Genomic DNA, 13,964 nt, shown 5'->3' on the forward strand with positions numbered 1-13,964 from the left:
ACTGTCAATAATTGCAGACTAGTTAATAATAACTCGTGTTAAACACTACGTAATATTATAATACAGAGATTAAGGACATTACATAACGTCTCAGGATTTAATCAAAGTATCAAACTGCGGTGACGAAATAAACTACTAACAATTATTACTAATTTGCATATTGACTATTCGTACATAAATTCTATGAAACCATGAAAGGGACATTGGTTCCCACACAGTTTGGTACGAAACGATACAGTCTATTTAATTTACAGTAATACTATAAATATATCAAGAGTTTAAATTTCCTTAATTTTTAGACTAGACAAGCAATTATGATAATGAATTGTTTGAATCAGAACTACATGAAAGGGGTCGTTCAAATATTACGCGAACAGTTTCCTGCAATATATCCCCCACCTTCCTCTTGTCAGCAAAAGTAAGCAAAGCTCTCAAAAATAATAGTATATGAACGTATTAATTTTTGTAAGAATCCTCGAAAGTACATTTCGTTTTCAAGCATAGACAATGTGTGGGTAATATATGTAAAAAAGTAAATAATTACTGTTGACGTAATCACCAAATAAGAAAATAAAAAAACTCCCCCCCCCTGTGATGCTTACGTAATACTTGACGACCCCAAACACACAAAATTGTATAGCTAATGAAATTGGTGTTTCCAAAACATAGAACTTCTATCGGTATCGGTATTAGCCTGATCTTGTTTATCAGGAAACCATGATGATAAGATGATGATTTATCTTATCATCTGTGATACATATCTGTGGATATGGATATATTGAGGGTAAAACTCGAGCTGTAAATTAACTTAAGTAGTTAAAATTCTAAACGTTGTTTGTCTCATGGTTCACTTTAATCGATAAATGCATTTATTGCAGTTACCTAAATTCAAATTTTGTGTCCTCCCAGGCATCATCCCATTTGACCCTTTCAGAAGAACGCGTTGCCAAAACACAAATCTTGATCGATAAACGAGATAGGTCTGGATATCCATAGTTGTTTCAAACTTTGAAATCAATTTTGTTATGTTAGCGTGCTTGTCAGATTAAATTGTAAATTGTATTTATTTTTCTTATGTATTTACCAATGTAGAGGGTAGGCTAGCTTTATTAAATAACATATGAAGATACAACTAAAAATCTCTATACTGTATTTCGGACGGCTTCCTCGAAAGTCAGATCATAAACACACCTCTAGGCATACATTTAGGCTACAATAAAGTTCAATTTGCCTTAACTTATTTTGGGACCTACTTACCCAAGGCCATAATTACGGTTGCGTCCGTAAAACTTGCTCCTTGTTTACTCTTACATTTGCACTACCTTTACTTGAAGGTAGCGGTTAGTTAGTAAACTCCTACGCATTGTTTATGTGAAATAACTGTTGATTTTGTATCTATAATAAATTCTATATTTGTCTTAGCTTATCTCATAACGTCCAATAAGACACATTTTTTCGTCTGTTACATTGATAAATTGTCTTACAGGCCAGGCCTTCTTAGTTTCTTTCAGATTTATCCAAATCATAATTCTTTGTCTAACAACAACTATCTAGTTTTTATTCTAAAACGGGTCGGTTTCATTAATATGGTTTCCCTTTACCGCAGTTTGTATTTTTTTTCTAATTCACATTTTAAGTCATTTCTTTAGAGTTAAAAGTGGCATATAAACTCAATATAACTTCTTAGTTATATAGTTCCCAATTAATTAACAATTAACAGCTAAAGCGATGTGATAAAAATAAATAATATACACAAAACAATACATATAAACATGTTTTCTGTATTACATACGTATACGAAATATGTTCAACTCCTAAAACTCAGAACCCCTTATCTCTGATCACCCACAAAGTTTTAAATTAGAAAAAATAATATTTATAAGACCTCTTTGATTACCGAGTACACCTCTAGTAATTGTAATTGGCTGAATTTAAATAAGTAAAACCGGTCGTTACAACATATCCTATAACGTTTTGAGATCTCATTTAATTTATAGGTCTTCCTTGTTGTATAAGTAACATTTGAGTCATATAAGCTTGTTAATAATGTTTTTGGTTTACTTTGGAGCCTAGTTTCAGACTCAGATTGCCTGAGATCGCATAGTAATGAGGGCATCACTTGATTTTTGTTTGAAAAAGCGCTTTCTATTTAAATAATATGTCAACAACACAACTTTACTACAATATTGCATAGTTATAATAATATAATAATTAAGCTATTTCCAATCATTACAAATTTAAAATAGTTGAGTTTTTTTTTAAATTTATGTACATTATCATTTTTCTTGTTATCCTAATATCCTAACTTCCTTCACCACTGATCGGAACCCCTTTAGAGGTAAAGGCGTCAAGCTTTCTCCCAAAGGCCAAATATCTTAATAAATTGTATTTACGAAATTTTAATAATAGAATTTCTATAAGGTTATTCACCCTTCTCACTCTCTCTCAATCGGTCTCCATCGCTCTCTCGACAAAAACGCTGCACATCTTTGTGACGTTTTCGTAAAAATTTACCCTCATGCGTCAAAAGAATTTTCACTTCAAAAATATATATAAATTCCTATTCTATCAATCCAATGTAATTTCATTATTAGAAAACGTATTATCCAATAATCGTTTAAGTCAAGGTTAAGTGAGCTCATCTTACGTTCATTCAGTTAAAGCAACGGTCATATTATGTAAGTTGCGTCGTATGTTACCAGACGTAGTTACAATGTCGTGGGTAACATACGATAGTATTTTTTTTATAGAATAGGGGTCAAACAGGTAGGAAGCTTGCTTGATGTTAACTGATACCGCCGCCCATGGACACTCTCAATGCCAGAGGACTCGCGAGTGCGTTGCCGGCCTTTTAAGAATTGGCACGCTCTTTTCTTAAAGGACCCTAAGTCGAATTGGTTCGGAAATACATCAGTGGGCAGCTGGTTCCACACGCATGTACGGTGAAGGAAATCATCGTGAGGAAACCGGCTTAGACCGAAAAAGACTGTGTGTGTCAGACACAGGAGGCTGATCACCTACTTGCCTGTTGATCAAATTTTATTACAAATGATCACGAAACAGATACATAAATCTGAGGCGCATACCTAAAAGGTTGTAGCGCCTTAATCCTTCAATTGACGGCAAAGCGGTAATTTTGAGACACTATTGGCAATTAATTTGTTTATAAATAATATTAAGACCATGGCCACTTTAAACACAAGTAATGTGGTTAATTATTCCACTCCATATGTAATTTATTTAACAGAACCTGTAATATAAAGGAAATTTTGGACAGATCGCTGTAGGAAAAAACCATTTCACAATTTTCCTGCTAAACACAGTTAAAGGATCGATCAAAATATTTATGAATGACTCAGGAAAAGCCATATATACGCAGCCTACATTCCGTTTCTTTGCGTAAGCATGAGGCAAGCCATCCTACCCCTTTTGACATGGTAATTAGTATCAATGTGTATTATTAACATTCACTGTTTCCTTAGTTCTAGTTTTGTATTGCAATTGAATCTTGTTTTAAATAAACTTGCAGATACATTGATACTATTCTATATTTAAAAATTTGCTTTTTATTGTCTATTAGCAAGTATACTGTGTGTAAACAGTGCGAATATAAATATACAAATACATGGAGTGATCATATACTGGTACATGATCATCTGTTGGTGCTTTTATCTTAGTAATAATTAATTTACAAAGACGTTTCACTTCTGACATGTGTACTCTGTACGCACGCACTTTTATTTTTATTTAAAAGGGTTCCCAAATCCTAACACATAATGAATTGTTGTCAAATGAATAAACTAATTTTTACACATAAAGTGCAATATCGTAACAAAGTTTTGCGTATGTTCTAAGTTGATTCATAGTCACTCGTGACTACGTTTAAATACATGTTTAGAATTTCTATTATTCAGTTAAACTAGATTTCCTAGACTCTACACTAGGCACAAGTTTGTGTTCAATTACATTCCAATTTATACTACATACTGTTAGAGGTAATGTCTGATTTATTATAATATATTCTTCTTCTGGAGCAATGTATTATTGCAGCTCCTTAAATTTTGTGTAAAAAAGGCGAAGAGTTTAATTCTTTTTCTCTCAAGAGTCAGTTCTTCTCGTCCGTTTTAGTTCCTTAACCGGCATTAAATGTAAAAAGTTTGGAAAATCCAGAAGTGCACGTTTCAATCATTCACATTTAAAAAAAAAATCATTCGTTTAAATAAAAAATATATAGTGGCGCCATAACTCTAAGGTGAGGAAAAATATACTAAAATAAATGTATATATACATATACAAATACACAGTCGTATTTTAGTTTTTTACAAATTATAATAAAACGACAGTACTTAGAACGCTAATATTAACTAGGAATCAGCCCAGGGTATAACTTTATATAATAAGAAAAAAAGTATTCTGGTACGATAAAGTTTTCGACCAATTTCTCTGCCACATACATGGATCCATAAACACAGACTGACGGACGTCCACGAATGATTGATTTTAATGTTATTATTTACTATGTTAAACAAAATAATTGTTCATAAAAAATACCATATGTGCTTGATAGATTATTTACCTCGATTTTAGTGCACCAATATTATCCTGTAAGTGTTATATTAGTGAGAAAAAAGTCATTCAAGTTTCGAAAGACTGGGTTATTTGACATGTCGAGAGTAGAGCACTGCCTCCGCTCCGCTAATGAGGCATGCAATTGAGAGTTTAACCTTCATAAGTAAACTCTTACGAATAACTGATATTTTCACTAATATTTAATATTATATAGTTTGATTGTACTAACTAAAAGATAATTGATCTTGAATATGACTTTTTTTAAATTAATGTTCGATTGACAATAATATCAGTTGACATTTTTGTTATGCTCTGTGCATGTAGCGAGTTTGTTTACAAATGGAAGAAAATTAAAATTTATTAAAATGTTACACTTCACTAACTGTTTCTTTATTATGTCTCTGCCTTATGCTTACAATTTTAAGGTCGAAGTTCAAACCTTTATTTTTCATACATTGCTCGCAATTAACACATGCTCTTACAAAAGGATGTGTTGCATGCCTTGCGATTCTGTAACTCACTTTTCGAACTCTCACAGCGGTTTTTGCAGCGGCGGTCGCGCTCAAATCAGTTGTGAAGCAGTCATTTTACGATTTGGTATTCTGATAAACAATCAACTACAAGCTCCCTCCTTATCAGAATGTGCGAGTGAGAGTTCGAAAAGTGAGTTACAGAATCGCAAGGCTGTTGTCCGAGACTTTGTGCTGTGACTACAAAATGTATTGGAAAACACATAGACCAAATAATTTACTAAACAGATGCAATATTAAAAAAAATCGTTACAGGGTTTAAATCCTAAACAATTATGATAAAAAAGATGTGTACCACTTAACGTAACATACAAAAACTTATAACTGCGTGTTACGTGAGTATGGAATGTCGGTCTGTCTGTCACAGTGACTTATATGGCTGGGAGATTTCCCGCCTACTTTTCTTAATCGTGATTTCCTTTATGTAATTGAATGTTTTAATTAAGAATTACTATGAATTTCGTAAACGTAATGTTGTATGTTATATGTGTATCATATTGCGAGGTGGAGATGCGCGTACGCATAGCTTAAACCGCTCTACCGTGTTATTACGCTTTATGGCTATTCAGATTATTTTTTACTAACTATAGAACCCAATATACTTGAGCGGAAATGGGCGGGGCACATGGCAAGATGACCTGAGAAGTGTAGCAAGAAAGTACTTGTTACAATAGGATTTGCTTTTGGTTAATAAAAGTTTTGAAGTACAACGAACTGTCTTTTATTATATCACAGAGCAATGAGAGAGATGTTGCTAACAGTCATTGAAAGGCGCGAAGTTTACCATAGAGTATACAGTATATATACAACTTATATTTAACAGTACTAAACTGGTGCTCATGGTACAATAAACGCAAGAGGAAGACAATTTAATGAGCATAGACCAAATTAAGGAACAGAAAGTGACATAGTGCAGACAAAGGCGGGATTTGGAGCTTTTGCTAAAAAGGGCACAAAGATACCTAAAAAGAATGAGATAGAAATATAAATGTGTTTACCTGTAAAAGTACCTGAAATAAAAGGCTATTATTATTATAGAATCTTTACCAATTGTTATGTTAAATTTTGTAACGTATAGGATTAAATTTAAAAATTCATAATTACAAGACAAAAACCCTTCTCTAGGCAAGGTGTTGCCAGTCGTAATGACGTACTATGGGTTGATTATGAGACAAGTTAACAAAACAAAAAAACTTCAATAGTGGAGCATGGACAGCATACCAACGTTTTAAGATGTGCGTGTTCTTTGTGATCATCACATTAGGATATCATTGGTGCTATGCTTAACATAACACTCTTTTCCGAAAGATGGCATTAAAACCTCGGTATCAGCAAAAATACCTGACGCACTGCAAAACCTCGGCTAGCGTAAATAACGTCAACGTGTTGTTATACTGAAAGACTACAAAATACACGCTAAAACCCTTCATAATCATAATTAAATTTATTTGCAAGAATATGGTATAAAAATCTTATGGTTGTACAATCTAAACTCTGCATATTCTGCCACATATAATAGCGTGCAAATTTATCTTACATAATTAAAAATTAGAATTTTACGTAGTAGTTATATATTACAATCAAACCTTATGTGATTTTATAATCACATTATTTATTTTTTATATCCGCACAATCAGCCATATAAATAGGCATGCAAATGTCATAAATTTTTTACAATGTCATATAATAAAAACATTAACATAATGTCATAATAATAAGTCAAGCTATTTATAATTAATTGTTGTCACACTTATAGGCCAAATATTCGCCCGCGCTATAAAAGCACCCTGACTTTAAAAACCTAATCACCTTCTTGTAAACACTTAAACAAACAAGATTTAACATGTATTTTACAATCGTTAAACATTAACTTTATTTCGAAAAAAAAAACAGTCTCCGACGTAATTGAACTCCAAGACAGTATTAGGATTAGACGAAGATATATTACTTACAAGAAAGTTACGTTTTCGTTTGATCGACTAACCTGTGACTGTTTTGTCTCATGTCACTGACATAAACATTAATATATTTAAACAGAAAGATAAAGTATGCTCCTTCCTTAAATACTAGCAACAAACTCACTTAGATGGGTGTCTATGGGCTGCGATGGCTGCCCATTTAGCGCCCCCGTCGTTTCCCCCCTTTACTATAAAAAAATGTATAGATCAATGATTATTTACAGGTTATAGCGCTTCATAACGCTTTTTGAGGCCATGTTTCATACACATTAATATCAATAACACTTTAGTTTTTATACTGTTAGATAGCCATCTTCACCAATATGACCATCTTGACTATCTTGAAACAAATCGACTTAGGAATCAAGAAAAGAGTTTGATTGTTTTTTTTACTAACCAACACTAATAACAAAGACCGAATTGTTCCTTACTAAAATAACATATGTATATAATCTATAACAAATTAGTTCTTATGATTTTTATTGATAGGGAATGTGGCATAATACCAATAAATATCGTAGAACTGTACCCAAGCAGGAAATGATCTAAGGTCCCGTTCATAAAGCTGTCTTATTTCGAAACCTATTACTAAACGATTGCAAAAACAAAGCCTTCATTTGTCTGATAAAGCAACTATTATTTACTAAAGTGGGTCTGGCCCTATTGTGTGAGTTTAAGGTAAGGTAACAAAATCAGCGAGCAGTGTTGACCTGGTGGCTTCAGCGTGCGACTATCATCCCTGGGGACGTAGGTTCGATCCCCGGCTGTGCTCCAATGGACTTCTATGAACGCATTTAAGACTCCATCGTACAGTGAAGGAAAACCGGGTTTAGAGCCAAAAAGTCGACGGTGTGTTAGGCACAGAAGGTTACCCACTTGCCTATTAAATGATCACGGAACAGATACAGAATTCTGAGGCCCAGACCTAAAAGGTTAAAATCGGCGATAGTCCAGGAATACAAAACATAATTCCTTATTTAAATATTATGGTGGTATAATCTAAACTACGCATATTCTGCCAAACATAATAGCGTGCAAATTTGTCTTACTCGTAAAAGAAATTTACATAAAAGTTATATATGACATTACATTATGAGTCATATAACACATATTATTTTATCACTACATCATATTCGTACAGTATTACGTTATCAAATGTATATTAATTTATAATGTTTGACTCAAATATTCATTAATAATACTTTTTTTTTTCAAAAATAGTACATTAATTGGTAAATTATTATAAACCTTGATTGCTATATATTTAGGGTAACCATAACATTAAAGTCTTCAAAGAAAGAACCATGGACAACTAAGGAACTTTTATTAAATAAATCTAATGTTAAAACGAGGGCAACGGAGATAAAAATGTCCAGGGTTCAATTCCTTATATAACGTAACTATTACGTAGAACTAGTTCAGGCCAGACCAGACAAGTTGCCTTAAATTCCTGCCCACTTTTAATGAGGGCGAGTAAAAGTACAATTGTAGAGCTGTTGATATATTAATTTTTTCTTATTTTTGTCTATGTATACGAAAAGAACATTTTATATATATGTCACTTAGCTTGAAACAGAATTAATTAATATTTAATTAACATAGATTTTATGAATTGTTTTCAGTATCACGACAGGATGAGAAACAATCAAATAATTGTTTTGTTAAATTAATATGTATTAAAGTAAATGGTATTTAAGAATATTAAAGATGACATTTTGTGTCCATTGGTATATATGGTATGTATTATATTATATGGTACACGACCTCAAAAAGCCAAGAAATTGTTTATACTTTTTATTGATTTAGAAACTTTGTTGGACGGGGGCATATAGCAAGATGCACAGATGAAACGTGGACTTTAAAGACAACTATATGGTAAGGACCAAGGGAAAGAAGAAGAATAGGTCGCCCTAAAAAATGGTGGATAAAAGATATGGCAGCTGGAAGAGAATGAAGAAAGAGAGCCATGGATAGAGATATTTGAAAGCTGGAGCATGCCTGGATTAATACTGGAGGAAGTTAGGATATTGATTAACAAGATAAAAAAAACTACGTCTGGCACTCGGGGACTGCCGCGGTAAAGCTATTGCATAGCATTTTTTATAAACTTATGCAATATAATTATTTATTTACTCTGTGCAGTATTTTTTTTCTTTGATATTAATTCAATCTACCACTCTACGAGACTCAGACTAACACGCCTATCCGATGACGCTAAACCGAGACGCAGTATGCGTTCTGTCCCGCTCTAACGCGTATTGGCCGCACCTATATTACGTCATCGTGTGTTAGGTTTATTTCGTTACGGAATTTCTTGATTCGGTCGCCGCGCTCAATGCCCGCGATAAAATCTATGCAATAGCTTAAAATCATAACAAAACTTAAGTATCCCAATACAGCGAGGAAATGCTGACAGCATTTAAGTTACCACAAATTTGTTTTAATTTCCTATCAATCAATTATTTGTATGTTAACGTTTAAATAGTATATGCAACCCAGTGAGGTAATTAAAAATAACTTATAAAAAGTGCAAGAACTGTATTTCTTAAGAGAAACTCTGAATTTTTTGTTTAAATTGCAGAGTATTATCAGCTCTATATAGTTAACAACTTTCTTCGTGTGCCGTATGGTCCTTTCCGCACAGATCGCCACACCACATATAATTTAACATATAAATACGACTATATCTAATATTACACCATTACACGATATATCATCAATACACATACAAGATACCAACATGAAGATTTACTTTGTAAGTTTTAGTATTATAAGTTTGTGTTAAATAATAAAAAAAACGCAGATAAGTTTGTAATTTTCTTACACGTGTAAAGTGATTTTTGGTAAATTTAATAGATCACAGATATTAATATGTTTTGTTAATGTAATTCAATTAGACAGATTTAAAAATTAACAATTTTTTTAGTAAAAGTAATTATAATAACAGAGCAGTTTTACAGAAATTGATTGCAGAATTGCTTTAAAGTAAATTTACAGCTTTTTCTTTGTACGTTAAAAAAAAAAACAAATTCTCATATATTAAATTCATATTAAACAGAGTATTAATAATTTTTGAAGTAATATTTCAGAAAATACGACATAAGTCTCGTAAAAATGAATATTGAATACTTACCATCTCAATTTCAGGTATTTCTAGCGCTCTGCCTTCACTCTGTGTACAGCACAGAACAGAAGAAACGATCGGCATCAATACCAGTCAGACATTCCTATTCCGAAATCACAAATACAGTCGCAATACCTGTTCCTCACCCGGTACCAGTGAGCGTGCCAAGACCCGTACCAGTAGCAGTTCCAGTTGGAGTAGCGGTGGATCGACCGAGACCAGTCCCTGTACTCGTACCTCAACCAGTTGCCCAAGTGGTGACTCGACCAATTGCCGTACCAATTAATAGGCCGTACCCAGTACCTGTATCACAGCCTGTTCCCGTTACTGTGACTCAGGGGGTTGGTATTCCAGTACCTCAGCCATATGCAGTTGGAGTACCAGCTCCTGTACCCGTTAGGGTTCCAGTAGCAGTTCCAGTGGCTACTAATGTTGTGTCGGGGATTGGTGGGGGATCTATAGTAGCTGGTTCCCTTGGATTGGGAGGGATTCTTGGAGGTTATGGGGGCTATGCTAGTGGATATGGTGGTTATGGAGGAGGATATGGTGGTTATGGAGGTGGATATGCAGGGGGATATGGTGGTTATGGAGGAGGATATGGTGGATATGGGTATGGAATTCCCGTGGGAGGGGCATCACATGTTGTCAGCTCTGGGCATGGTTATTACCACCATTGAAAAACAGAAGTTTGTTAATGTAGTCTACACTTTTTTTTTTTTTTTTTTTTTTATATACATGTGTCTTTACTAAGACATCATGGCACATTACAATCTAGCCTAACTTAAGACTAATAAGTAATTTAAGTCTAACCTAATTTACTAATAAGGATTTTTTCATAAGAAAGTGTCCAATAACACTACTTACAGTCTCTATTAAAGGGAAGACACTCTGTTCTTGTGTTCTATTTTTTTTTTCTTTCACTCACTGTGTATTTAGTACTGACGTGCACTAACACTAATTCACTAGTTCAAATGGTTTTGTCCTTTTAAGTCTTCTCACTAGGCCAGTGGTGTCTAGGAGTTGAATAGCCTCGACATTCACGTGATGGTGGAGCCTATGTTCGTGGGCTCCAGCAGTCTTTTTTATTATTGTGGCGACGTCCTCTATATTAAGGTCCCGATGGAGGTCGTTATTGCGAATATACCAGGGAGCATTGACTATTCCCCTGAGCACCTTGTTTTGGAATCGTTGGATTACTTGGATGTTACTATTACTGGTGCAGCCCCACAGCTGGCAACCATAAGTCCATACAGGTGTCAGGACTTGTTTGTAAATCAATAATTTATTTTGAACTGATAACGCGGAATACCTTCCGAGCAACCAGTACAATTTAGTGTAACGGAGATCCAGCTCTTCACGCTTCTTTTTAACATGGACCTTCCATCGGAGTTTGGTATCCAGCGTCATACCTAGGTACTTAGCTGAATTTTGGAACGGCACTTTGACGTTATCAATATATACTGGCTGGTAATTTGATGTTTTGTTGGTAAAGTTTATGTGAACTGACTTAGACTGATTTAATCGTATCCGCCATTTTTTGGTCCACAAGCCAACAGTATTTATGGCTTTTTGTAGTTTTACTACCGCTTCCTTTTCAGTATCTGCCGTAGACATGATAGCAGTATCATCGGCAAAGGTAGCGATTACGTTATCTTCTAGTTCAGGAATATCGCATGTGTATAAGAGGTACAGGACCGGACCTAATACACTCCCTTGCGGCACCCCAGCTTTTATTTCTTTCAGTTCTGAATAATCATCTTCTTGTCGTACTCTAAACATTCTTTGTGTTAAGTATGACTCTAGTATATTTGAAAATTGACGAGGCAGTAGTTTCTTTAATTTATAAACAAGTCCTCGGTGCCACACTTTGTCAAATGCTTGAGCTACATCCAGAAAGACCGTGGAGCAGACTTTTTGTTCCTCTAGTGCTTTTTCTATATTATTTGTAATTCTATGAACCTGCTCAATGGTAGAATGTTTTTCTCTGAAACCAAATTGGTAATCCGGTATGAGCTGCTTTTTGGCAATAATAGGGTTAAGACGTTTGAGAAAGAGTTTCTCAAATAGTTTTGCTATAACAGGTAACAATGAGATTGGCCTGTAGGACGTTACTTCGTGTGGTGGTTTTCCTGGCTTAGGAATCATTATCACTTCCGCAACTTTCCACATATTGGGAACATATTGAAGTCGAAATGAAGCATTAATTAAGGTTGTCATTTTAACTACAGCTTTACGGGGGAGATGCTGTAGTACCTCACCAGTAATTAAATCAAAGCCTGGCGCCTTTTTTTTAGTTAAACATTTAATTTCACTTAAAACTTCTTTTGGTGTGACTAGACGGATGTTTAGTTGTTCTGACGATATTTCTTCGAAGTCAAGTGAATCTTCTTCATCGATTTGAAATATATTTTCTAGATGATCAGCAAACCTTCTAACTTTTTGTATATTACTTACAGCCCAATTCCCATCAGACTCTCTCAAGGGAGGAATATGTGTTGTAGGTTTTTTGATATTTCTTATCGCTTTCCAGATGGAGTAGTTGGTGGAACCATCAGAAGTTAATTGGTTTAGGAATCTCTTTATTGAAGTATCTTTATGTATTTTAATCTCTCTCCTCAGTTGTTTAGTGAGGTTATTCAGATGTTTTTTGTCTTCAGGACATCTTGTGTAATGCCACCTTTTTCTTTGAGCTCGTTTTGTCTTTATCAGATTTATAATCTCTTCTGGAAAGTAGTTGTTTTGTACCTTTTTCTTAAATTTTGGAGTATTGCTCCAAGCAGCTTGTTGGATGTTCTTTGTAAATTTATTTACTTCTAAATCTAATTGTTCCTCAGTCTTTAAAGGTACTCTTAGGTCTATAATATTCTCAAGATAAATTTTGAAGCTGTCCCAGTCCGTATGCGGGTTCACGAGACATGGATTCAGTTTCCGCTTTACAGGGTCTTCGCCAATTGTGAGTAAAATTGGTGAGTGATCTGAGTTCATATCATAAGCTTCCTCTATTTGGAGAACATTTGGTGATACTTCTCTAAATATGAAGAAATCTATAAGATCTGGTATTTTATTCTTGTCTGTTGGCCAGTATGTAGGCTTCCCTGTCGAAATTGCATCACATCTCAAATCTTTCATAGCATTAAATAGTTCTTTTCCTTTAGTCGTTATTAATCTTGATCCCCAGTAGGTATGTTTTGCATTGAAGTCGCCTCCCAAAACAAATCTATTTCCAAGACTTTTTAGCAGGGTTGTGTACTGGTCGTACTTAAGTGCATGTCTTGGTGGGCAGTAGATAGAAGATATTGTTAATGGACACCGCTTCATTGATAGGCATACAGCCACAGCCTGAATATGTTCTTTTTCATATTTAAAGACCTCATGGTGTTTCAAACTGTCCTTTATTATAACTGTACTTCCCCCGCTGGATTTATTACTTGGGTGAAGGGCATGGTAGGCGTTATATCCTTTAAGTTGAATGTACGACTCCCTGGTAAAATGTGTTTCCGATACCAAGCAGATGTCAATGTTTTCATGTTTAAGAATTATATGAAGTTCTCTTTGGTGTTTTAAAAGCCCATTAGCATTCCATGCCATTATTTTTAAAGACATCATTGCTTTGGACGTTTAGAAGCTGCTATTTTGGTGCTGCTTTCTAGTTTTTTAAGTCTTTCATCAAAAGTTGTCAATAATGAAAGTATGGTGTTAATCTTTTCATCTAAGCCTGTGTTAGATTTAGTCTCATTTTGTGTTGAGGATAGAATCTTGGGACCTTTAGTAACCTCAGCGAAG

The 13,964-nt window shown here is 34.2% G+C and overlaps 1 protein-coding gene across 1 annotated transcript; it reads left to right on the forward strand.

Moving 5' to 3' along the window:
- The first annotated feature begins 10,152 nt into the window (after window positions 1–10,152).
- Window positions 10,153–10,858, forward strand: LOC125052022 (translation initiation factor IF-2-like). Its single transcript, XM_047652661.1, has one exon. It carries the CDS (start codon window positions 10,172–10,174, stop codon window positions 10,856–10,858), a length of 687 nt encoding a protein of 228 aa, XP_047508617.1. The 5' UTR covers window positions 10,153–10,171.
- Window positions 10,859–13,964: the final 3,106 nt, after the last annotated feature.

This window comes from Pieris napi, chromosome 8 (assembly GCF_905475465.1).
Source record: "Pieris napi chromosome 8, ilPieNapi1.2, whole genome shotgun sequence".
In the NCBI taxonomy this organism is placed as follows: domain Eukaryota; kingdom Metazoa; phylum Arthropoda; class Insecta; order Lepidoptera; family Pieridae; genus Pieris; species Pieris napi.

Coding starts and splice junctions, on each gene's coding strand:
- LOC125052022 (XM_047652661.1), top strand. CDS start 10,172: ATGAATATTGAATACTTACCATCTCAATTTCAGGTATTTCTAGCGCTC.